Source organism: Hyla sarda, chromosome 6, assembly GCF_029499605.1.
Source record: "Hyla sarda isolate aHylSar1 chromosome 6, aHylSar1.hap1, whole genome shotgun sequence".
NCBI classification, from domain to species: domain Eukaryota; kingdom Metazoa; phylum Chordata; class Amphibia; order Anura; family Hylidae; genus Hyla; species Hyla sarda.
The window spans coordinates 144,372,367-144,399,417 of record NC_079194.1 but is presented as its reverse complement, the minus strand read 5'-3'; the positions used below and the strand labels follow the sequence as shown (position 1 = coordinate 144,399,417).

General features: G+C 44.9%; 1 protein-coding gene across 1 annotated transcript in view; it reads left to right on the top strand.

Annotated features, from left to right (window-relative positions):
* Positions 1-16,873, top strand: part of GLG1 (golgi glycoprotein 1) — a 45,308-nt gene extending 28,435 nt beyond the window's left edge. The window contains exons 12-27 of the mRNA XM_056525454.1: positions 6,420-6,557; positions 6,705-6,791; positions 6,932-6,994; positions 7,978-8,091; positions 8,213-8,301; positions 8,437-8,554; positions 9,288-9,380; positions 9,456-9,593; positions 9,687-9,810; positions 9,910-10,052; positions 10,690-10,791; positions 10,894-11,001; positions 11,155-11,275; positions 13,978-14,084; positions 14,482-14,645; positions 16,480-16,873. Of these exons, the coding sequence (XP_056381429.1) occupies positions 6,420-6,557; positions 6,705-6,791; positions 6,932-6,994; positions 7,978-8,091; positions 8,213-8,301; positions 8,437-8,554; positions 9,288-9,380; positions 9,456-9,593; positions 9,687-9,810; positions 9,910-10,052; positions 10,690-10,791; positions 10,894-11,001; positions 11,155-11,275; positions 13,978-14,084; positions 14,482-14,645; positions 16,480-16,501 (1,731 nt within the window). The 3' untranslated portion in view covers positions 16,502-16,873. The remainder of the gene's footprint in view (positions 1-6,419; positions 6,558-6,704; positions 6,792-6,931; positions 6,995-7,977; positions 8,092-8,212; positions 8,302-8,436; positions 8,555-9,287; positions 9,381-9,455; positions 9,594-9,686; positions 9,811-9,909; positions 10,053-10,689; positions 10,792-10,893; positions 11,002-11,154; positions 11,276-13,977; positions 14,085-14,481; positions 14,646-16,479) is intronic.
* Positions 16,874-27,051: the final 10,178 nt, after the last annotated feature.

The following is a 27,051-nucleotide window of genomic DNA, read 5'->3' as shown; positions in this document are numbered from 1 at the left end:
CATTTAACCGGTTGCTGTCTAAGGACGAGCCAGTTCGTCCTGAGACTGCAACCGTTATATGGCGTTGTCTCCCGACTTGAGCCAGAGTCATACTGGCCGGGCCCCAAGCTGATTCCTGTAGCTGGGGGCCAGCATTAATAGCAGATTAGCAGCATCTAAAGGGACATTTAAACCATCCCCTGGTGGTCCAGTTTGGTGGATGCTCCGCCCCCCCCCCCCCGAAGCGCGATTGTGGGTGGTTATCCACTGCTGAGGTGTCCTGAGGGCTTACCTCTCCTCCTGTGCTGACAGCTGCACTGAGGACCAGGCTTTATCAATTGAGTGCAAAGCACACAGATCAATGTGGTTCTATGAAACCACATTGATCTGTATGAGGAATCTAATTCCTCCTATAAGTCCCCTAAGGGGACTAGAAGTGTAAAAATGAAAACACCCATTAAGCCCTTATTAAGTTTAAATCACCCCCTTTTCCCAAATTCCATATAAAAATATGTAACCATAATAAAAATAAACATATGTGGTATTGCCGTGTGCGTAAATGTCTGAACTATAAAAATATATTAAATTAACCACACGGTCAATGGTGAACTTACAAAAAAAATTCCAAAGTCCATAATAGCGTATTTTTGCTCACTTTTTATATCATAAAAAAATGAATAAAAAGCGATAGTCTGATCAATACAAAAATGGTACCGCTAAAAACTTCAGATCACGGTGCAAAACATGAGCCCTCATACTGGCCCGTACGCAGAATAATAAAAGTTATAGGGGTCAGAGGATGACAATTTTAACCGCTTAAGGATCCATGATGTACTGGTACGTCATGAGTCCGCTCCTGATCTATAACGCGGGTCGGGCCCGGCCTCTAACAACGGCCGGGACCCGTGGCTAATAGCACGCGGCATTGATCGCGGTGCCGCGCACTATTAACCCTTTAGACGCGGCGTTCAAAGTTGAACGCCGCGTCTAAAGTGAAAGCATGCCGGTTAGCTCAGGGAGCTGTTCGGGATAGCCGCGGTGAAATCGCGGCATCCCGAACAGCTTACAGGACAGCTGGAGGATCCCTACCTGCCTCCTCGCTGTCCGATCACCGAATGACTGCTCAGTGCCTTAGATCCAGGCATGAGCAGTTAAGTGGCAGAATCATAGATCACTGGTTTCCTATGAGAAACCAGTGATCAATGTAATAGATCAGTGTGTGCAGTGTTATAGGTCCCTATGGGAGCTATAGCACTGCAAAAAAAAGGGAAAAGATAATTTAACCCCTTCCCTATTAAGTTTGAATCACCCCCTTTTCCCATAAAAAAAAAAAACAGTGTAAATAAAAAGGAGATTTTTGTTTACTTACCGTGAAATCTCTTTCTCGAAGGATCCATTGGGGGACACAGACCGTTGGTGTATGCTGCGGTCTCTAGGAGGTGTGACACTATGGTAATAAAAAAAAGTCTGCTCTTCCCAGCAGGATATACCCGCCTTCAGGCTCTGAGCTAATCAGTTTAAGTTCCAGAGCAATAGGAGGAGACAAACAGGTCAAAGAAAAACCCCAAACTGTCCGAGAACCGGAAGAAAAAAACATAAGGAAAATCCCAAAAAGGAATCACACTGACGAAACGAAGAAGTGATGGAAAGATAAGACCGAACAGCCCGAACTACATCAAGCTTGTGTAGTAAGCGCTCCTTAGGATGAGAAGGAGCAGGACAAAAGGACAGGAGGACAATGTCCTCTTTGAGGTGAAAGGCCGAGACCACCTTAGGCAAAAAGGAAGGATCTGGCCGGAAAACAACCTTATCCTGGTGGATCACCAGAAACGGAGAACGGCAGGAAAGAGCTGCCAGTTCAGACACCCTCCGGATGGAGGTGATGGCAACAAGAAACGCCACTTTCCAAGAAAGGAGGCGGAGAGACACCTCTCTAGGGGGCTCAAAGGGTGCCCCCTGGAGGGCACTCTGAACCAAATTCAAGTCCCAAGGGGGAGAGGGTGACCGATAAGGAGGAACAGCGTGCGCCACTCCTTGAAGAAAGGTCTGGACATGAGAATTAGAAGCCAGGGGCCGCTGGAAAAGAACAGCTAGGGCTGAAACCTGACCTTTAAGAGAACTGAGACAACCCCAGTTCCAACCCCGACTGCAAAAAGGAGAAGACGGGGAACCGAGAAGGTTACTGGGGAGAAGTCCTGAGCTTCAAACCAACGAAAATAAGACCACCAAGTACGGTGGTAAATTCTTGCGGTGGAGGGCTTGCTAGCCTTGAGAATGGTGTGAATGACTTGGGAAGAGAACCCGCAGGCCCTCAAAACCGCGGTCTCAACCGCCACGCCGTCAAATGCAGCGACTGTAAATTGGGGTGGCAAAGAGGACCCTGAGAGAATAGGTCCGGGCGGAGCGGAAGGCGCAGAGGAGCGTCGTCCAGGAGCCTGACTACGTCGGCATACCACGACCTTCGGGGCCAATCTGGAGCTACCAGAATGGCGGGGACGTCCTCTGCCTTGAGCTTCCTCAGCACCCTGGGAAGGAGCGGAAGAGGAGGGAACAGATAGGGTAGGGCAAACCCCGCCCAAGGAATCACTGGGGCGTCCACGGTCAGAGCCTGAGGGTCCCAGGACTTGGACACAAAAGGAAGGATCTTCCGATTGTGCTGGGACGCGAAGAGGTCCACGTCCGGAATGCCCCAGAGGTCGCAGAGCTGCGGGAAGCCCTCCGGATGAAGAGACCACTCGCCGGGGTCGGGTGAGGACCGACTGAGGAAGTCCGCTTCCCAGTTGAGCACTCCCGGAATGTGGATCACTGAAATGGCCGGAACCTTGCTCTCCGCCCAGGTGAGAATCTTGGTCACCTCCGCCGAGCTGCGAGACTGTAGACTGAACTCCCAATGAAGAAGACAAAGAAGAATCGCCTGTAATTCCAATATGGTTATCGGAAGAAGGGTCTCCTGGGGAGACCAGAGTCCCTGAACACGCCGCCCCAGCCCGACAGGCTGGCATCCATTGTAACAACCTGCCAGTGAAGGGGAAGAAACGACCGCCCTTGGAGAAGGGGGGAGCGGAGCCACCAGAGCAGAGACTGACGGACCCTGCGAGGGAGAACAATCTGACGATCGAGGAACAGAGGAGACCTGTTGAAGGGGGGGGGGGGTAATGAAACTGGGCAAAGGGTACGGCCTCCATAGTTGCCACCATCCGACGCTCGGACAGATGGCCAAAGGAAAATCCCAAAATGTGGGATCCCCCAATGGATCCTTCGAGAAAGAGATTTTACGGTAAGTAAACAAAAATCTCCTTTTCTATATCGGCTCCATTGGGGGACACAAACCGTGGGACGTACCAAAGTCGTCCCTTGGGTGGACAGAGAAGCAGTCAGGCAGACGACCGATCCACTGCCACCTGCAACATTTTACGACCCAGACTAGCACCAGCCGATGCGAAAGTATGAACTCGGTAAAACCTCGAGAAAGTGTGCAAAGACCAGGTAGCCGCATTGCAAATCTGCGAGGCCGAGGCTCTATTCTGGAGAGCCCAGGATGCCCCAACAGAACTTGTGGAATGAGCCACAACCCTGAATGGAGGAATCTTCCCCTTACAGCGATAGGCTTCCGAAATGGCGTACCAAATCCACCGAGAAATGGTGGCCTTGGAAGCAGGTTGTACCTTGCAACGACCTTCCGTAAGGACGAAAAAGGAACTTGCCTAATGGAGTCTTCAGTGAAGTCTTCAGTCAACTTTAGTTACCTGCATCACGCCTGGCTGCTATGCGTGAGCGAGGCGAGCAGGGAAATAGGGGGACCCGGACCCATGAGGTACCAACCCAGGCGCTGACCGTTGGCGAGGGGGGGTGAACAGCGCATATACGCAATGTCTGTGCCCCCTTACTCGCAATGGGGAAACAGGGAACCGGAGTCCCTGAGTCCCCACCTGAAAACAGGAAAGAAAAAGGAATAAAAAACTAACACGTCCCTATACTAGGAAAACAAAAAAAAAATCAGAAGACCTGGTCTGGAGAAATCCAGACCACGTCCACCTCCTTCAGACCCTAAGCTTAAACTGATTAGCTCAGAGCCTGAAGGCGGGTATATCCTGCTGGGAGGAGCACACTTTTTTTTTTTTATTACCATAGTGTCACACCACCTAGAGACAGCAAGATACACACACACACACACACACAAAAAACATATATGGTATCGCCGCGTGCGGAAATGTCTAAATTATAAAAAATATATATCGTTAATTAAACCGCACGGTCAATGGCGTACGCGCAAAAAAAGTGTATTTTTGGTCACTTTTTATATCATGAAAAAATGAATAAAAATCGATCAATAAGTCCTATCAATGCAAAAATTGTACCGACAAAAACATCAGAGCACGGCGCAAAAAATGAGCCCTCATACTGCCCCATACGCGGAAAAATAAAAAATTTATAGGGGTCAGAAGAAGACAATTTTAAACGTATACATTTTTCTGCATGTAGTTTTGATTTTTTTTTCCAGAAGTATGACAAAATCAAACCTATATAAGTAGGGTATCATTTTAACCGTATGGACCTACAGAATAATGTGTCATTTTTACCAAAAAAAAATGTACTACGTAGAAACGGAAGCTCCCAAAAGTTACAAAACAGCAGGGTTTTTTTCAATTTTGTCTCACAATGATTTTTTTTTCTTTTTCGCCGTAGATTTTTGGGCAAAATGACTGACGTCATTACAAAGTAGAATTTGTGGCGCAAAAAATAAGCCATATGGATTTTTAGGTGCAAAATTGAGTTATGATTTTTTAAAGGCAAGGAGCAAAAAACGAAAATGCAAAAACTGAAAAACCCTCGGTGCTTAAGGGGTTAAACGTATACATTTTTGTGCATATGGTTATAATTTTTTCCCAGAAAACAAAATCAAACCTATATAAGTAGGGTATCATTTTAACCCCTTAGTGACCATGGACATGTATACTCATCCATGTGTCGTTAACTGGGTATAGCACGGGCTTGCGTCATACTGGCTGGCCCCCAGCTGATTACTGTAGCTAGGGGCCAGCGTTAATAGCCAACATGCCACGGCCAGCTATTAACCCTTTAGATCACTGTTGTCACTGCTGACAGCGGCATCTAAAGGTGCCTTTATCCTGTCCTTGGTGGTCCTATATATCCCTGTATGTGGATAAATAAGTTATAGGGGTCAAAAGAGGACAATTTTAAATGTATACATTTTCGTGCATGTTATGATTTTATTCCAAAAGTACGACAAAATCAAACCTATATAAGTAGGGTATCATTTTAATCGTATGGACCTACCGAATGAAGATAGTGTCATTTTTACTGATACTGTGTAAAAACGGAATTTACAAAATGGCGTTTTTTCTTCTATTTTTTCGCCGTAGATTTTTTAGGTAAAATAATGGCCATTAAAAAGTAGAATTGGTGGCTCAAAAATAAGCCATCATATGGCATTTTTAGGTGCAAAATTGAAAAGGTTATGATTTTTAAAAGGAAAAAACGAAAGTGGAAAAACTCAGTCCTTGAGGTGTTAAATGCTTGGTTCATCTGTGATGGTTAATGTGCCATAAACAAAAGTTTACAAAATTAAGTTTCTGCTATAATTTACAGTAGTGGTGTAAATTATAGTAAATGTTTTGGGTCACATGATCCCGCTCCACTCTCCGCTAATTTTCCCTAATTCCCTGCAATGTGTTTGGCTTTTCCATCATGTAATGACTAAGACTGGATTCACATCACGTTTTCAGCTTTCAGTTGATTTATACGTCATGTCAACTTCTATATGCAATGAGTGGGATAAGTCACATAAATCCAGCCTTTCCTGAGAACCCCTGAAGTAGCACTGGGCTTCTGAAAGCAGATGCAAGGAACTCTTGTTGTGATCTGAAGTTGGAGGAAAACGGTGATTATGGATTATGGCAGAGAACTGAGACTACCTCAGCATCCAGCTTCTGAGATGCTTCTCCCTTTTCCTGCCATGATCCATAATCATACTTTTTCCCTGCTTTTGCCTGCTTCCAGAGTTACCTCCATCCTTTTTTAAACCAAATTCTATGCCCAGCTATGTCTATACAAGGACGGTTACACTACTAAAGCTTCCCAAGGTGTATCTGTTTACATGTATCACCTATAGGTCAGTGTTTATCAACCAGGGTGCCTCCAGCTGTTGCAAAACTACAACTTCCAGCATGCCTGGACAGCCTTTTGTCCGGGCATGCTGGTAGTTGTAGTTTTGCAACAGCTGGAGGCACCCTTGTTGGAAAACCCAGACCAATTGGGTACCTAGGTGTTTTTGTTTTCTGGATTCTGAGAGATGGAATAGCACCATCTATTAAAACTGAACATTGATCACAAATATGTTAACATGATTTTTGGATCCATTTACACTAACAGCAAACCATTTTATTCCATCTGACTAAAGATTACATTCTGCCTTGTAGTTATCACGTGAGTGCCGTGCTGAAGTGCAGCGTATTCTCCATCAGAGGGCACTTGATGTGAAGCTGGATCCTGCCATGCAGGCCAAATGCATGACAGAGCTGGGGAAATGGTGTAATGAAAAGACTGAGACCGGACAGGTAAGTGTCTGATATCAAATCCTCTGATTGGAGCACATATGAATTATTAATCTTACAGATACTCTATCTCTGACCTGGCAACAATTTACTGAATTTTGCCATTGCGTTGGGTGGAGCTCCCTCTTTATGTAAGGTGTTTCTTTCTAGGAACTGGAGTGCCTACAGGATCACCTGGAAGAACTGGTTCCAGAGTGCAGGGAGATTGTGGGAAATCTTACAGAGCTGGAGTCAGAGGTGAAAAAGCTGCAGCATATGCCTAAAGCGGGTAGCATGTGCTCATGGCCCAGATCATTCAGTTGGGGATCAGATTCCTGAACCTTTAGCAGGACTGTGGATTTCATGTAATACATTTGTCTGTCTTTTTCTGCTTTCAGGACATCCAGATAGAAGCTCTTATGATGAGAGCATGTGAGCCCATCATTCAGGGATACTGCCACGTAGGTTTTCTTCTTTTGCATAATTGTTGACTGTTTATTCTGTAGCTGGGTGGGTGAAAAATCTAAAACGTTCTAGCTTGGTCTAGAGTAGGGATCGACCGATATCCACACACTAACACCCCCGGCGACTCCGCTGCAGATTGATTTAAATCAATGAACTGCAGTGGCGTTTGCGGTGCCAGAGACCAACGCCGCCACCCGCTTCTCTCCCCCTGCCTGTCCTGGGGTCCTCCGGAGTCCTACCCCCCCCCCCCCCCCCTATCCTCTAACCAGAGACCGCTGCCGCCCACTTCTCTCCCCCTGCCGGTCCTTAGTCCAATCACCGCCGCTGCCCCATTGCCTCCCTCATTCCTGGTTTTATAATTTCCTATTCCCGGGGTCTGTGCTACTTCTGGCTCCGGCGGCGTCCTGAGCTGTCACTGTGCGCACTGACGGTGACGTCGCGTTGAGGATGTCACTCATCATTGCACTGCGTAACACAGGACGCCGCAGGAGCCAGAAGTAGCGCGGACCCCGGGAACAAGTAATTATAAAACCGGGGATGGGGGAGGCAATGGGGCAGCGGCGGTCTCTGGCCGGGACGGTGTGGGGGGGCGGGGCATTATCGGATTATCAGCAAGGTAATTAACGATACCAATAACGTCCAAAATCGTGAATATTGGTCGATAAGATCGGCCAAACCAATAATCGGTCGATCCTTAGTCTAGAGATGTAACTTTTCTGTAAATTTTAAGGCCTTGGGGAAACAAAAGTTGTTTGTTTTTTGTGTTTTTTTTCTGGAAAAATTAGGGGGGAAAAAACAATACATGCATAGTGGAGTCTTTTATAAATTTACATTTATTTCAATGCTGCAGGTTGGTCTCACCATTTGACTGAGGAGAGGAAAATTATGCCAATATACTAGTCAGCCAGACTCTGTGATGGGGATAACATTAATAGGAATCTAGCTTTACCCTACTTTCTGTTCCTTGTTGTCTTCTCAGGAGGTGGCTGATAACCAGATAGACTCAGGGGACCTTATGGAATGTTTAATCCAGAACAAACATCAGAAGGAGATGAATGAGAAATGTTCAGTGGGTGTCACCCACTTCCAGCTGGTAAGTAATCTGGCAGCATTATTTCTCTGGTCACCAAAGAAGGTGCCCTTGACTACAATTGATTATGTTTGGGCTTTTCTGCAACCTAGTTGTTCATTTAAATTTTTTTTTCCAACTTCAGATACAAATGAAAGATTTCCGCTTCTCCTACAAGTTTAAGATGGCCTGCAAGGAGGATGTGCTGAAACTCTGTCCTAACATTAAGCAGAAGTGAGTGTCTGGTTGCTCTAGATAGGTCCTTACTTTTTATCTTGTGTGAATCCTCCACTGAGCAGTATTGATATTGCCTTGTCTATAATGCTCCAGTATAAGCATTACTTGAACTCCTTTGTCTCTCTCGTTCAGGGTGGATGTTGTCATCTGTCTGAGCACTACAGTTCGTAATGATACATTGCAGGACCAAAAGGAGCAGAGGGTGTCCTTGAAGTGCCGGAAACAGCTAAGAGTTGAGGAGCTGGAGATGGTAAGGTGCTTTTATTATTATAAAAGAATGGGGGGGCTCACCACAGGTCAAATACACGGTGGGTGCTACTGCTCAGTATAATGAAGACCTACATAACACCAGAGAAAAAGAAATACTGTACAAGGTGCACACCACATAAATATAATATAATCAATAATCTTTATTATTTACCAAATACAATACAAATACACATAAAGAGCTAAAACCAATTAAAAAGCTTAACAAAACATGACCCAACATGGGAGAGGGGCCATGAACCCCCCCTCACCAATGTCCTGTCCCTGTAATATACACACTCAGTGTGGCTGCTGGTACACAATAGCAAATCAATGTATAGCAACCGCTAAACAACTCTGAAAAATGACAAGCAGATGCAATATAACTACTAAATAGAAAGGATGAAATAAATACAGAGTACATAATATCACCAGATGTCGGCAGCCACAGAGGATCCATAACAATGTGCACAGGAACAGGACCCCAGAACCCCACGCGTTCCGTCACAATCGGTGACTTCCTCATGGGGTGTATTTGGTAAATAATAAAGATTGATTATATTATATTTGTGGTGTGCACTTTATACAGTATTTCTTTTTCTCTGGTGTTATGTAGGTAAGGTGCTTTTGTCTAATGTAGACTTTAGCGCTAAGCCTCATGGCTGTTAGCCTATTTTTAGAACATAAAATCATAACCCAGTATTTAAGCTTATGGGAACATCTGATCTTTTATACAGTCCGAAGATATCCGGTTGGAGCCAAAGCTGTACGATTCCTGCAAAAATGACATAACCTCCCTGTGTCCAAATGTGCCCTTTGGAAATGCTCAGGTTAGAGAGCCCTATGTTGGTTGCCAATGGTGATTTTTCTTATTTTTTGCTGATCATGTTTAATTTGTGTTGTAGATCATTGAGTGTCTCAAAGAAAAGAAGAAGCAGCTGAGTTCTTCTTGTCATCAGAAAGTCTTCAAGCTCCAGGAGACAGAGATGATGGACCCTGAACTAGATTACACGCTTATGAGGGTCTGCAAACAAATGATCAAGGTAACCTTTTATGGGGCCAGGGGTACCAGGAAAAGAACATGGTAATTTCCCAAGGACCTGTCTAATAACCTTTCTTTGCTCATGTTTATGCAGAGGTTTTGTAGCGACGCAGACTCCAAGAACATCCTGCTATGTCTGAAGCAAAACAAGAACACAGAGACCATGGACCCCAAATGTAAACAAATGATCACAAAGCGTCAAATCACACAGAACACAGGTCTGTCTATATTCATGTTCTTGCAATGTTGTGGTTTTTTTAATTATTTTTTATTCTGTCACTGACCCTCTTTCATACTTGACATCTCTGTATTCTCAGATTATCGCTTGAATCCTGTACTTCGAAAGTCCTGCAAAGCTGATATCCCTAAATTCTGCCAGTCTATTTTGAACAATGCCAAAGACGACACTGAACTGGAGGGACAAGTCATTTCCTGCCTGAAGTTGAAATATGCTGACCAGGTGAGGAAAGAAGTCTTTACCTGGTGCTTCTTAGCCTTGACTTGTAGAACCTTTGGTAGTGTTTTCTGGAGGACATTGTCAACTTTTTCACAACCTTAAAGGCTTACTCCAGTGAAAAACTTTTTTTTTGTTTTTTTATTTATTTTATTTTTTTATTTTAATCAACTGGTGCCAGAAACAGATTTGTAAATTACTTCTATTAAAAAAAAAAATCTTAATCCTTCCAGTACTTATTAGCTGCTGAATACTACAGAGGAAATTCTTTTCTTTTTGGAACACAGTGCTTTCTGCTGACATCTCTGTCCATTTTTGAACTGTTCAGAGCAGCATATGTTTGCTATGGGGATTTTCTCCAGTTCTTAAAATGGACAGAGATGTCAGCAGAGAGCTCTGTGTTCCAAAAAGAAAAGAATTTCCCCTGTAGTATTCAGCAGCTAATAAGTACTAGAAGGATTCATATTTTTTTTAATAGAAGTAATTTACTAATTTGTTTAACTTTTTGGCATCAGTTGATTTAAAAAAAATAAAAATTCCACTGGAGTACCCCTTTTAAGTGATATTACTTTGCACCTTATGTTTGTGGCACCAAAAATAGCTTTTTTTTTCTTGTATATCATTTATAATTCTTTCTGTATAGCGTCTGTCTCCAGACTGCGAAGATCAGGTTCGTGTAATAATTCAGGAGACTGCAATTGATTACAGACTAGATCCTCAGCTGCAGATTCAATGTTCTGAGGAGGTAAGTTTTTAAAATTTAACTTTTCTGTTATTGTAAGCATTATAGCCATAAATGATGGCTGTTACGTCCATGCATTGGTATGATGATGTGGTGTTTTTGCAGATCAACACACTTTGTGGGGAGGAGGCTGCAGCTCAGGAACCTACGGGACAGGTGGAAGAGTGTCTGAAGATGAACCTGCTTAAAATAAAGTCTCCTGGTTGTAAGAAGGTAATCATCCTCAGAATATCTTCTAGAAAGTGTGCATCCCCACCATTATGCCTGCAACCCCCCCCCCCCCCCCAATGGCCAGGTCATGGTCAGCACCAGTGTGTAGCTTTTCAGACTCCTTTTACTTACAGTTTGTGCCATTTCTTCTGGCAGGAGGTTCTTAACATGCTGAAGGAGAGTAAAGCGGACATCTTTGTGGATCCTGTGCTGCACACTGCCTGCGCACTGGACATTAAACACCACTGTGCTGCAATCCCGCCAGGCAAAGGACGCCGTAAGTTTTTAATTTTTGCATAACTCCTTACAGTTACAGTGCAGATTTCATATGTGCTATCCACATACTGAGCCTGCGGCAATTTTGTGCACCTCTTCAAATGTGCTCTGTTTATTTGTATCATGGCTTTCTGTTCCGTTAGTTTAGTTTAGCACAATAATGTATAAATTAGAGGTGCACCGAAATGGAAATTTCAGAACCGAAACGAAACCGAAATAAAAAAAAATGTCCGGCCGAAACCGATACCGAAAATGACTTCTCCCCGTCTTCTGGTAAAATGCAGCGCTCCGCTCATTAGATTAGATTCCCCCACATTAGATTGCCAGCTCCCCCACATTAGGTCGGGAGTTCCCCCACATTAGTAGGCAGCTCCCCCCACAATATCAGGCAGCTCCCCCCCCCCCAACAATATTAGGCAGCTCCCCCCAACAATATTAGGCAGCTCCCCCCCCCCCCCCCCCACAATATCAGGCAGCTCCCCCCAACAATATTAGGCAGCTCCCCCCCCCCCTCACAATATTAGGCAGCTCCCCCCAACAATATTAGGCAGCTCCCCCCAACAATATTAGGCAGCTCCCCCCAACAATATTAGGCAGCTCCCCCCAACAATATTAGGCAGCTCCCCCCAACAATATTAGGCAGCTCCCCCCCAACAATATTAGGCAGCTCCCCCCCAACAATATTAGGCAGCTCCCCCCCAACAATATTAGGCAGCTCCCCCCCAACAATATTAGGCAGCTCCCCCCCAACAATATTAGGCAGCTCCCCCCCAACAATATTAGGCAGCTCCCCCCCAACAATATTAGGCAGCTCCCCCCCAACAATATTAGGCAGCTCCCCCCCAACAATATTAGGCAGCTCCCCCCCAACAATATTAGGCAGCTCCCCCCCAACAATATTAGGCAGCTCCCCCCCAACAATATTAGGCAGCTCCCCCCCAACAATATTAGGCAGCTCCCCCCCAACAATATTAGGCAGCTCCCCCCCAACAATATTAGGCAGCTCCCCCCCAACAATATTAGGCAGCTCCCCCCCAACAATATTAGGCAGCTCCCCCCCCCACAATATTAGGCAGCTCCCCCCCCCCACAATATTAGGCAGCTCCCCCCCCCCACAATATTAGGCAGCTCCCCCCCCCACATTTGTAGGCAGCTCCCCCCCCCCACATTTGTAGGCAGCTCCCCCCCACATTAGGTCAGCAGTTCCCCCACAATATTAGGCAGCTTCCCCCCACCCCACAGACATTCAGCTTCCAGCCATATACAGTGTACGGCTGGAGGCTGTATGTCTGTACCTCTGCCCCCACAGTGTTCCGGTCACCGCTCCTCCCGCCCGGGGTCACATCTACTGCTATGGCCCATGGACCATAGCAGTAGGTGCCGGGACCGGAGGAGCGGTGACCGGAACACTCAAGAAGATGACACGGTCACTTACCAGGCCCCGGCCAGCGCACGTTCTCCTGCGACGATCCTGCGGTCCTCCTGCGTCTCTATGGTTGTACGCATGGGACGTCAGCAACCATAGAGGCGGAGAAGCGAGGGACCGAAGGAGGATCGCAGGAGGACGCCGGGGAATGGTGAGTGACCGGCGGACATCCTTATATCCCGAAAAGATTTTTCGGGACACAGGGATGTCCGTGATAGGAATACTTCTTTTTATGTGCCCGGGCTGGCTCCCGTGTGTGGCTGCAGGCGGGGCCTGACCAGAGCATATAAAACCTAATACTGTGTACTATAAACCAGGGGGCCTCCAGCTGTTGTGAAACTACAACTCCCAGCATGCCCGGACAGACTTTGCCGGTCCGGGCATGCTGGGAGTTGTAGTTTCACAACAGCTGGAGGCCCCCTGGTTTTTAATATACAGTATTAGGTTTTATATGCTCTGGCCGGCCCCCGCCTGCAGCCACACACGGGAGCCGGCCCGGGCACATAAAAAGAAGTATTCCTATCCTGGAGAGCGCGCCCCCCCAGATGTTGCGCCCGGTGCGGCCGCCCCCCCCCTGCACCCCCACGAGTCCCTCTGCCACTGGCAGTGTTTGTAACTTGTGCTGTGGGCGGGCAGGGGGGGTGGGTCATTATCGGCACATTTTTTGTTGTTTCGGCATCTTGCCGAAATAGCTATTTTCGGCCGATATGTATTGGCCGCCGATATATCGGTGCATCCCTAGTATAAATTATCAAATTAATCACAACACTTCCTAACAGATTATGTTGCCTTATCAGGTGTTCTGTCTTGTTTATTTTTGTGTACAGAGCCTGGCTGCCTCTTGCGAGTACTACCATTAAAGGGGTACTCTACTGCCCTGCTTTCGGAGCTCCCTTCCTACGTCCGGAAGTTTATTGTTTCAAACTGTTGTGTGCGGGCTTCCGTGTTCAGGGCCGCCCCTCGTGACGTCATGCCCGCCCCCTCGTGACGTCACGCCCACCACCCCCTCAACGAAAGTCTATAGGAAGGGGGTGCGATGGCACGAGTGGCTGCTCTGAACACGGAAGCCTGCACACAGCCGTTTGGAGCAGAGCTCCGAAAGCAGGGCAGCGGAGTACCCCTTTAAATTTTTAATTCGCCAGCAATTATAATTTTAGTTTTAAATCTTCCCAGCCGATCATCTGCTGGCGCCTTACTTGTGGCAGTGGGTTTGCGTTTTTTATTGTACAACTAGCCTCTTTTATTCAAAAGAGTAACTACGTCCTGTTTTCCCATAGAGATGTCCTGCCTAATTGAAGCATTACAGGATAAGATGGTTCGACTGCAGCCAGAGTGTAAGAAGAGACTGCAGGACCGGCTTGATATGTGGAGTTATGCAGCCAAGGTGAGAAACATCTCAGCAAGCAATAAGTCTTTAAGGCATCACAGTTTACATGCAGCCTTCTGTATTCAAGAATTAATATGTATTGATTTTTATTTTCAGTTTTTTTCTACTGTGGGTGAAACTTGGGCACACCTGCCAACTGGGGAAAAACTATGTTGTAAGAAAAGTACACAGTCTTTAGGTTGGGTTTACATATAAGTATTGTTCATCTGTTCTGGTCCCTTCAGCTATGAAAAAAAGGCACTGGTGGATCACTTGCATCCTGGCCGAGAAAAACAGCACTGATTTTAATAAGGTCTTTTTTGCAGCTAGTGTATTGAAACCAAAAATGCAGTGTGTGTCCTATATGCCCCTCTCCCCTGATAACTGGCTAATTGTTAAATATGCTTTCTTCCAGGTGGCCCCAGCTGATGGGTTTTCAGATTTGGCAATGCAAGTGATGAGCTCTCCATCCAAGAACTACATCCTGTCTGTCATCATGGTTGGAGTTTGCGTCTTATTCTTTGGGGGCCTTCTATGTGGGCGCATCACCAAGAGGGTGACACGAGAGATGAAGGACAGGTAGAGCAGAAGACCCCCTCCTACACCCCTCAGCAACAGCTTTGAAAAGCAGGGGTTTCTGGGGAGGGAGGACGGCCCTGTGTCCATGTGTACAGCTCTCATGCAGCCTGATCCCACCATCTTCCTTCTCCTCCATCCCACTCCTTCCAGTGCTGTTGAATCTGGAGAGCGAGATGGAAGCAACTGTGGGGTTCCCTCCACCAATTCTCTTATTTCAAGCATCCCATCTCCCCTGCTTTCTCAATTTATTCTGCCCTGATCCAGACCTTGAAAAACATGGCTACTTTAACCAGAGACTGCAGGTCTTCTGTTGCTGCACAGCCCCCTTCTCTCCTAGTGCTGTGTTGCTATATGTGGACTTTATTTTTTATTTTTTTCCTTTTTGTTCTTTTTTGGGGTGGGGAGGGAGATAGAGGGGACTGGGAATATTTTAACAATATGCCTCCTGAGTTGGAAGCAGTGCCTCAGCCACTTTGCATACCTAGTCATGAGATGCGGAAAGAATTTGGAGATTGAGCACTTTTAGAAGCTGTCTGAGCCTGGAGGTCTGCAAAGGGGATCTGGATGCCCAGCTCTTGTGCTGCCAAAACTCTGAACAGAAACTGCTCCTCCCTAGCATCATGCACACAAAACTGTGCAGAAGTTTCCAAACCTTTCCAGCGGATGCTAAGAGATTTTACCAGAACTTGTCAGCTCCACAGAAAGTATTAGTGATTGCAGCGAAGGCACCCATGACTCAGGTTGTCCTCTGCTTGCCATGAGAAGCAAACATGGAACTGTACCAGAAACGTCCACTCTGAGACCTGGATTGTGCCCAGAGAGCTTTCACTTTGCTTTGTCTTAATGACTCGTGTTTCTTCTGCTCCTCTCATTGTGAAATGTCTAATTTATCGATTTTTTTATTTTTTTCCATTCCCCCCCCACACCTCTTTGCTCATTGTGGTACCGCTGTCTGGTTTCATTTAATAATGGCTTAGTCTTCCCCTTCTCCCACAGCTCCCTGTCTAATTGCCAGCTGCATAGGCATTTAAGGATTATATGTGTGGACACATAGGCTATAATCTGTGTAGAGGAAATCATTCAGCTGCTTTGGTTACTCATTGCTGATGAATTGTACTACTGTACCCAGCACCCAACTCTCACTAGGGGATGCTGAGCAATATATCCTTAGCTGGTTCATGCCGATGTCCCATTTAGGGCCTTATAGAAAGCAGTGTGTGGGTGCAACTGTACCCTGTGTAAAATGTGAACATAACCGCACTGAAGTTAGTAGTTTTGCACCTGGTAACTTTGTGGCTGTGAGGGAAGGGGACCTACAGGGGAAATTCTAGTTTCTGTGGCTGCTGATTGATTGTGACCTGTTTAAGCATTAATGGTTATTGCAGCCTGTACATTATTGCTGGACAATGTGCGATTTGCAACGACAACAGAGCATTACTTAGCCCTTTGTCTTCCAGGATAGTCCTTTGTCTTTTTTTTTTTTTTCTTGCCTACTTCTGCAGATGGTTTCTCCAACTGCGTGGCCTACTTCTAGAAATTTCAGAAAACATTCCATTCTGCTCAATGTAGGCACCACTGCTGCCTGTGACTGATGAACTGCCTGCTTTAAATCTGGATAAGAGTACAAGCTGTTTGTCATGTGGCAGGAGGTGGCTCCTCTGCATCCCTCACTGCTGCAGATACAGCTGCCATATGATCTCCTTTGTATCTATTTTGGAGACATGTCACCCCAGATACCTGCTGCTGTATAATATGGCATTCTCCAGGTCAGCGGCGTCACCTCCATTGTAAACATGTTAAACCTTTCACTAAGTGTTTTTTTTCTTTTCATCAGCTACAAGAAATTGTACCGATAACTGAACTCAAGACTGCAGCATAGTCAGACACTCCAAGCAACCCCCTTCCTCTCCTACATGCTAAAGCCAGGACTGCAACCACAGACCATCCCATGATCTCATAACCGGCTTTAACTCCTTCTGTCCTGTACTGCCATTCTGGTTGTGCAATATACACTGGAGCTAAGCCTGCCTCTCCGCACACAGGGAACGAGTCACATCCACACATTTGAGTACATTTTTCTTTCTGTAAATTGTTTTCTCTCTGTGTATAGATAATGTCATTCTGTTCATGCTGTGTCATATTGAAATGTTACCGATGTTCAAGGCAAAATGTGCATTTTTTTTTTCTGTACAGAAAATGGGAAGATTTAATAAAAAACAAAAATGCTACCTACATGCCTGTGCTGTCATGTGGCATGTTGTCACCAGGGAACATGGGAAGGACTGAGTCCAAAGATTCTTTGTGTTATCCTTCCTCCATTGGCTTAATTTGGGATTGTCACCAAGAAGAGAAGAGTGATCAGAGTAACTGTGTTAAAGGATGATTGTGAGCTTTCGCGGTCAGGGAGGATTGGCGTGATAACATAGGATTAGCCAAGCACAGAGATCTTCACACCAATATCCGCACTTGAAAAAGCACAAGAAATTTGGGATTTTGGGGTGCATTTGTTGAAGATTTTATGCTGTGTATTTCTGTAAACTATAGGCACCATCTTGGGGAATTTGCGGCAGATCTTCACTGTTTCCACAGCTAAGATTGCAACATTAAATTATTGGCAAAATTGACAATTTAGTAGTGTTTCCAGAAATACTAAAACTTTAATTTACTGCTGCAATAAATACTGTAGATTTTTCATTTTGAAAACCCACAGCAAAATGTGCTGAATTTGGCCCTAATCTTAAATAGTCATGGTAGTTTCTTTGTATTGATGAATACTACGAGTTTATAAGAAACTTTGTAATATCTTATCAGACAAAAATGTAATCTCTCCTGTGTTTGCAAGACTGTTCTGCAGCTCAGTGTGAGATCAAATTAAAGCTGCAGGTAGAACTCTGAGGAGGATTAGAGTGGGGGCACATTGGGAGACACAGAAGCTGCAGGGAGAGAACTGCAAAAAGACAACTGTAAATGTTTTAAGTTTTCCCTTAGTCCTAACAGCAGCACAGTAATGGGGAACTTCTTCCCCTGTGGACCGGTAGGATTTTAACCCCTCCCTCACCTATGACATACCGGTACGTCTTGGATCGGTGAGGGGAACATGACGCAGGCCTGCGGGTTGGGTCTGTCATAACTGGCGGATCCCCACTGTTATCAGCAGATGACATCTGCCGGTAATGACTGACATCGGAGCTAGCTCCAATGTCAGTCACTGAAATGATTAAGTGCTGTTTAAAAAAAAAAAAAAAAAAAAGGTAATTATGACTTACCGATAATTCTGTTTTCTTGAATCATCACATCAGCACCACATATGAGATTGCCCCCATTGATCCTAAAGGAACAGGAAGCACAAAGAGATTAAAAGGCCCCTCCCTAGACAACCCCTCAGTGTTTACCAAATACTAAGAAGCATACATATATATAAATAAACATATGTACAAACCTTAGGGAGGGATTAAAGGCTGCTGATGTGATAATTCAAGAAAACAGAATTATCGGTAAGTCATAATTCCCATTTTTCATCTCATCAGCACCACATATTAGACATACCATATAAATGATGTCTAGGGAGGGACTTCAGCTTGCAGCACTTTCTGTCCAAAGGCCAAATGCTGGGATGAAGCTACATCCAATTTGTAGTGTTTAAAGGTGTGTGGGGTAGAAGATTTTTCAGCCGAGGAGATTGCCATTGCTCTGGTTGAATGAGCTTTTAGATGTTCCGGAACTTGATTCCCAGATCTTCGATAAGCTTCAGAAATAGATGACTTCACCCACCTGGCAATAGAAGCTTTCTTCCCTTTGTTAGGGCCCTGGAACTGAACAAAAAGATTTAGATCTTTCCTCCAGTCCTTGGATTGTTGTAGATAAAGAATAGTTCTTCTCGCGTCCAAGGAATGGAACATTTCGTCATTCCTATTTTTTGGAGAATTGCTAAAGGTGGGCAGGATGATGTCTTGAGACCTATGGAAGTTTGTCACTACTTTTGGTAGGAAAGCTGGATTTAATTTCAGAATAATTCTGTCTTCAAGCTCAGGTAACGTTCTTCAATTGAAAATGCTTGACTTTCACTCACCCTTCTTGCTGTTGTGATAGCTGTCAAGAAGACTGCTTTCCAGGTCAGAAATTTATTGAAGAATCCGAAAGTGGTTCTCTAGTGAGGACTAAATTTAGATCCCAAGGTGGCAAAAGGTTAGATATTTTTGGTTTCAGTCTTGCCACAGTCCCAAAAAATCTTTTAATCCTCTTATGGTCTGCGATACTTGTGTAAATAAAATAAAATAAACCCAAGGCTGCTGTTTGTACTTTCAAACTACTGATTGATAAACCTTTGTCAAGTCCATCTTGAAAAAATTTTAGAATTTGAGGGATATTGGGGTTCAAGGGATTTGGAGGACAAGGAGCCGCACTAGGAGACACATTTTTTCCAATGTTTCCAGTAGATAGCAAAAGTTGTAGGTTTCTTGTTTTTTAAGAGTATCAATAACTCTGTGAGAAAGACCCTTCTGATTCAAAATTGACTGCTCAAAGGCCAGGCTGTCAACTGCAGATTTGATAGATCCTTGAATAGCGGGCCCTGCAACAGGAGATCTTCTCTTACTGGAAGAGGGTAAGGGTGATCTATGGACAGTTGCTGAATCAGGGTGTACCACCACCCTCTTGGGCCCCCTTGGAGCTATGAATATCACTTTGGATCTCTCCATACATATCTTCTGCAGAGTCCTGCTGACCAGAGGGAAAGGAGGGGAACGTATAGGCTATTTTAAAGTTCCAACTCTGAATAGCGTCTACTCCATCTGGGAGATAGCCTGGAAACAGGGAAAAGAATTTGTTTACCTTCCGATTTTTCGGGGTGGTGAATAGATCTACTTCTGGTATGCCCCACTTCAAGACCAGTTCCTGAAAAACTTGGATTGAGTTCCCATTCTCCTGGATTGATTTGGTGTCTGCTTAGGTAATCTGCCTGAATATTCTTGCTTCCTTTGAGATATACAGCAGAAATTGACAATATCTTGTCGTCCTCCCAATAATTTTTTTTTTTCTGTTAGTGCTTGTAGGAGACAATCTTGTTCCCCCTTGATGATTTAGAAAAGCTCTGTAGTAGCATTTTGTCTTCACATGATTTAAGAATGAGTTGTTGTGAAGCCTTCAAAGCCTTGAACACAGCTTTTAGTTCTCGGAAATTGGAAGAGCGAAGGAGAGTTTCCTCTGACCAGGCGCCCTGGAGAAACCAATCCTAAACATGTGCCCCCCAACCCTTTTGGCTGGCACCAGGATACTCCTTTTTTAGATTTTTGCTCTTCATCCACCATTTGAGGGATTTCTTCACAGTGAGAGGAATCCTGTCTTCTTTTCCAGAGAACACTGTGAACAATCCCAGAAATTGAAAATTTGTTTCTGAAAACTTCTGGAATGACTTAGGTTCTATGACCTCATGCATTTCAGCAGTCCCATGGAGCCAAACAGGGACATTGCATTTCTGATGGTAGTACAGTTTGCTTGATGGAAGATTTAGATTTTCTGGATTAATGCTAAGACCTTTTCGTCTGGGAGGAAAGTCATTTGCCTGTTGGAGTCCAATATCATTCCTAAAAACCTTTTCTGTCTTGCAGGAAGGAGATCTGTCTTCTGGAAGTTTATGATCCAGCCTAAATTCTGTAGGGAGAGAATTGTTAATTTGACATGCTGGGACAAGAGCTCTTTGGACCGGGCAATAACCAGAAGATCGTCCAGATATGGAATAATAAGGATTCATTTTTGTCTCAAGGAAGCTACCACTTCTATCATAACTTTGGTAAAGATCCTCGGGGCCGAGGATATCCCTAACGGTAGTGCCTTGAATTGATAGTGGAAGGTCAGATGGTTTTGGGTTACAGCAAATCTCAGAAATTTTTGATGTGTCTGAAAAATGGGTATGTGGAAATAAGCGTCCCTTAGATCCATTGTTGCCACCCAGGCATTTTGAGGTATTAGGGGGACAGCTGTGTTAATGGTTTTGATCTTGAAGCATTTGTAAGTTTTATATAATTGTTCAAATGTTTTAGATGTATTATTGTTCTGAAAGAACCATTCGGTTTGGGTACAAGGAAAAGGCGAGAATAGTGGCCCTGTTCTTGTTCCTCCAGAGGGAAAGGAATGATTGCTCCCAGAGCTAGCAAACCTGAACCCCTTTAAATAACCGTTTGTTTAGACAATCGGAACGGAGATTTGTTGTGCAGAAGATTTGAGGTGGAGAAGAGACAAACTCCTATCTTGAACCAGTTCTTGATGGAGTTTAGAATGAACTGGTTTGTTGTGTCCTTCCACTGATGGCAGAATAGTCAGTCTCTTCAACCCACCCACCCACGGCAAGTAACTATTTTTTTGTCTGAATGGTTAGGGTTGAGCAAGAAATCTCTCCCCCTTACCTCCTTTAGGGTAACTCAATCTTCCGGATTTCCCTTTTATATTCCTTCTGTCTATTCTTGAACAGAAATTATTTTTCGGGGAATATCAACTTGTTGTCTGCTGCTTGCTGTAAAATGTTATCTAATACAGAGCCGAACACCAATTTACCTTCAAAGAGAATAGAACATAGTTTAGTGTTTGATACAGAATCTCCCTGCCAGTTTTTCAACCAAAGGGCTCTTCGGGTAGAGTTGGATAATGCTGCAGATTTTGCAGCTATCCTTAGATTCAGATGGTACGTCAACCAAGAAAGCAGTGGTGAGTTTTGGCATAGGCATAGAGGAAAGAAGTTGATCTCTGGGTGTTTTATGTTCAATATGTCTTTCCAACTGACCCAGCCATAGAAACAGAGATCTTGCAACACTTGTGGCTGCGATATTAGGATTTAAATGGGCACTGTCATGAAATAAAAAAATTGATATGTTGTAGTACTTAAGTACTACAACATATCTCTAATATAGTTTAATTTAAAAAAGTGAGTTTAAACCAGTTTAAAATCACTTTTAAATTCGGCCACTAGTGGTCGCCCTCCTAGTGGCCGAATGCATTCGGCAGTGACGTCGCTACAGAATTTCGTCTCATTTGAGCCTGGCAAATGAGTCGAAATTCCAGTCACTGCGGTGCTCGCTCCCGCCTGTCAATCAAACAGGCGAGAGCGAGCACAGTGAAATCCAGGGCTGCGCATTGGCTCCCTGGACTCTCACACTGGCCGCCTCCCTGCTGCATATTCTCCCTGCAGCAGGGAGGCACATGGCTCTTACCTCTCCTTACAGCCGTGGCTCCTATGGGGATACGCCGCCTCCTCACTGCTGTGTCCTGTCATTACCGGGAGCGCGTTATAAAGAGAGGGGGGCGCCATTTACAGGAGGGCCCATCACACTCTGAGCAACAAGTGTATGCCCGTCTTCCTGTCATGCTCCTACACTCTGGTAACTCTCTCTATGGTTCTGGAGGACTTTCAATCCTCCAGAAACATAGAGACAGTTTCCAGAGTGTACGGGCATGACAGGAAGCCGGGCATACACTTGTTGCTTGCTACGGACCCCCGCTCATGGTCCGGCACAGGTGAGGGGGGCGATATTGGTCGGGGGCTGGGTGTCTTCCAACACAGGGTGCCTCCAGTTGTTTCCCCACTACAACTCCCAGCATGCCCTGACAGCAAATAGATGTCAGGGCATGCTGGGAGTTGTAGTGGTGAAACAGCTGGAGGCACCCTGTCAGGAGAACTATGGGCGGAACTCGGCCCCCAGCAGGCATCAGTGACGTGGTGCCTGCTGGGGAAGTCTGCCTGGTAGTGAGCACACTACCAGGCAGACAAAATGGCGTTTTTAAGAAAATAAAAAAACAAAAATAAAGGCAGGGAGGAGGGGGTTAGGGATAGATGGGCAATAGGCAGGGACAGAAAAAAAGAGGATGGTGGGAGCTACCCTTTAATGATACAGATGAAGCATCCCAATTTTTCTTAAGTATACCTTCCATTTTCTTCCATTTTTTTTTTTAGCCACCTGTATATCTATTTTAGGAGTTTCACTCCATAAATCTGTATCTTCACTATTAATGGGAACCTTGCTCTGAATTCTTCAGTGACCATGAGCTTTCTATCAGGATCTTTCCATTCATCCAGGATTAGACTTTTAAGGTTCTCCATGAATAGTGAACATATTTTGTTTCCTAGGTTTTAACCCCGCAAACATGTCATCCTGTACTGAAAGGGTAACCTTAGGATCTTCTATATTCATAGTACTTTTTGCTGCATTAGTAGCAGTATGTTTGGCCAAAATATAGTATCTTTTATCTTCTAATTTCCTGGAGGTAGAAGGAATATCTTCTGAATCAAGTTAGAAGAAAAAGCATTCATCTCAGAATCTGAATCCACATTGAAAGTTGGCTTACATTTTTTTTTATAGCAGGAGGGGGATGACAAGTTATTGGCGTAGGCAGGGCAGCTGCCCAGCGAGGCCTGGACCTGTGTTTATCATGGATCTTATTCGTCCCATAAAGGACGGGGTCTCCTGTTAGTAATGTTTGCACAGCCAGGATTGTTGAAGGATTTCAGGTGCCCTTCATGTAATGTCTCAAAGCATAAAGCACAGTTCTTAGGCTTGGCCTTAGAAGGTTTTTTTTCTGGGTCTCCTTAGATAGGAGAGAAGGAACACCCATGAATAGGGAGGAAAAAAAACACAATATCAAGTAAATGAAACCCCAAAGGGCCAGATACTCACTCACTGGGCTGATAGTCTTCCCCAGCTCCACAGATTCAGAGCGAACTGAAGAAGCAGCCTCCATTCTGAAAATAGACAGGATAAAGAAGAGGTCTTACCTTTCAATAGCCCAGCCTTTGAATTTGGCGCCTTTACAGCGGTGTCCACATGCAGCCTCGCCAGCGATTTATTTTCAAAATCCCCGCTGCATCAGAAGCGAAACTTCTGCAATCCCAGTATGCCACTTGACATCACCACGCAGGTGCCAGAACTGCCGGAAACCAGAAAAGACCAAGGGGGGGGGGGGGGGGGGGGGAACAAGAGGGTCCAGGAGGCCTGCTACTGAGAGCACATGGCCCAGAGCGGTATCAGAGAGGGGGAAATCCCAGGAAAACAGACTTCCACCGCCTGGATTGGTCCACACCGATCCTGTCACCAGGACCAGGAGGTAAAACCTCAATGCTTCCCAAAGGAACAGGAACACTGAGGGGTTGTCTGGGGAGGGGCATTTTAACCTCTTTGTACTTCCTGTTCCTTTAGGATCAATGGGGGCAATCTCGTATGTGGAGCTGATGTGATGATGAGATGAAAAAAGTTTAAAAAGTATTAAAATGACCACCCTCATAAGTTCAAATCACCCCCTTTCCCATTGTTCAAATAAAACACTGTAAAAAAAAAATAGTTATTGCCGTGTGCATAATTGTGCGAACTATTAAATTATGATGATCTTGATGCTGCACAGTAAAAGGTGTAGATGCAAAACAATTCCAAAATTGCTGATTTTTTGGTCACATCACATCCAATAATAAATGCAATAAAAAGTGATCTAACAGTGGTACCATTAAAAACTACAGCTCATGGCACACACAAAAAAATCATAATATAGCTCTGTAGGTGGAAAAATAAGTTATAGGGGGTCAAAACATGGTGCTAAACAAACTTATTTTTTTTTTCAAAGTTTTCAAATTTTTTTTTACCTTTTTAAAACGAAACAAAAATTACCCAAGTTTGGTATTTGGAATTGTACTGAGGCATAGGATAGATAGTATGTCATATTTACCATATTGTGAACCCTGAAAATATTATTGCCCAATTCCATATTTTGTCTTCAATTTTGCCTTACATATATTTTTGTTCTGGCTCCATAATACATTATATGATAAAATATAGTACGCCTATGAAAAGTACAACTTGTCTTGCAAATAAGAAGCCCTAATACAACTTTGTCAGTGGTAAAATAAAATAAAAAAGTTATGGGTCTTAGAATGTGAGGAGCAAAAACGTGAGCAAAAAAAAAAAATAGTGGGTCATGAAGGGGTTAATAAAATTTCTACTTATTAGAGCCACACCGCAGTCTCATCCGGCACTGACCCTATGTTTACGGCTGAAAAAAATGCTGATTTTATGCTGTGTGAACATGACCTTTAAAGGGGTTTTCGGGGCTTAGACATCTTATCCCCTATCCGCTCCGGGTCTGATTACTGTCGATCACGGGGCCGGGGGCGTGTGACGTCACAACTCCACCCCCGTGTGACGTCACGCTCCGCCCCTCAATGCAAGTCTATGGGAGGGGGTAATCGGACCCGGAGTGAACACTCTCCGGTGACTGATTACAAACAGGGTGCCGCGTGCAAGATCACGGGGGTCCCCAGCAGCGGGACTCCTGCGATCAGGCATCTTCTCCCCTATCCTTTTGATAGGGGATATGTCTAAGCACCGGAGTACCCCTTTAACTGCCATGATCATAAACTACAACCACAGGATTAGGAACTAATAATGTTTAGTTTCTGGTCCTGTATAATCATGTCATAGGGCCATTAAGGGGGAGTGGAGAGTAGGGCTGGGTGGTATACCGAAATTTTTGTGCTGCACGATATGAATTTTAACCCATACCGTAATACCAGTTTGGCCCCTCCCCCTTGGGAATGAATGAATCAGCCCAGTGCTTCGCTGTCCCCACATCGGGAAACTGCTCACATGTCACCTACGAGCCCTGCCCCCCAATTAAATATCAGCTTTCTGGGCATGCTCGGAGTTGTAGTTTTGCAACATCTGGAGGTCTGCAGTTTGAAGACCACTGCTTTATACTGTGCGGTATCCCTATGCCCGGGCTGCAAAAAAAATAAACTTTAACTCTCCTCCCGTTGGTCTGGTTCCAGCCTCACCTGCTTCTTGGGGATGTCGGACAGCCTTCAGCCTATCACCGGCCGCAGCGATGTTCCGCCTCGGCCGGTGATAGGCTGAGCCCACTGTCATGTAAGAAGCCAGCCAGAGCTCCTTACATGACAGTGCGCTCAGCCTATCCCCGGCCGGGGGCAGGACATCGCTGAGGACGGTGATAGGCGGACGGCTGTCCGACGTCGGAACATGCGTTAGTTTATTTTGTTTACCTTTTGCAGACCAGGCATAGGGATACCGCATATTATAGAGTGTCAGCGCCTGCGGCCGCAACGAGCTTGAGGACAAGGAGGGCAGCGCTTGCGGGTGACGTGAGTATTTACCCCGATGGGGGCAGCGCTGGGCTGATAATTAATTTGGGGAGGAGGAGGAAATGCCGTTATATACCGTGGAACCGCCAAAAGTTACAAAACTACTGCGATACACACATTTGGTTATACCGCCCAGCCCTAGTGGAGAGGGCATGGAACTAGAGTCAGCTCCATACCTGGTGCACCCCATTTGTCTTTTAAGACAGAACCACTTAATGAGTTCAGACTGTTGTTTAATGTGCATTTCTGAAATAAATCCTCAGTGTTTAGGTTTAATGGTGATAAGTAATGTACCAGTGCATCTTCCAGCAGTGTGACTCCTTTAGTATAATACAGAAGGTATGCATGCATGTGCTATTTTTGGCAGCCTCAAAAGGCCAGCTTTTGAGACCGCTTAAAATAGTGCATACGTCCTCAATTGAGTCGATAGGTGACTCCATTCCACCACTGAAATCAATGGCACCGGCTTCTCCTGTTAACAGTATACAGTGGTCCAAACAATTAACAGTAGCACTTGCTAGATTCTACTAGGTTAATTTTTGGGTTGTCTGTTTTGATTCTTGTTAATTCTTATTGGAGATTAAACAAAAGGGATATATCTTCAGTGAGGTTGGACTGTGGACTTGACACAATTCTGCACTGTAGAAAGTCTCTAATAAAACCCTTGACTTCTTTGCATGAGTTGGGGAAATCATGACCTCTGTGGCCAGAACAAACTGATGGCTATAACCATGGCCTGATCTTGTCTGTTTCTTCAATGCCCTTGCTTTTATGGAAACTGGAAAGAATACGTTGGCCAGCCTAAATCTCCTTGGAATGAACAGGTTACCTACTACAAATGGATTGGCCTTTTGACAGAACTTCCACCTTGGTGTACAACCTGGTCACCATAAGAGAAGTCTCTGGCCATCCCACCCTGAAGTTAAAGGGGCTACTACCCTGGAAAACATGTTTTTCTCTGGTGCCAGAAAGTTTAAACATATTGATAAATTACTTCTATTAAAAAAATCTTATTCCATTTCGTCCCTCGGCGGCACACAAAGGGTTAACATCACTTTTCCTCCTACTGGACAGAAGATGATCTAACAAGAGTAATTAAACAATTAAGTAATTAACCAGAAGTAGCCCAGCCTGGGTATCCATTCTCATAAATAACCCCCAGAGACCAGGACACACGTGTTTTTTCTTCTGTCCTATGGACTTTCTATGATCTTTTTTCTTTTAGGTATTTATCCCCGCCGGGATACGCTATGCTGGCTCTGTCTGGGAGTCCTC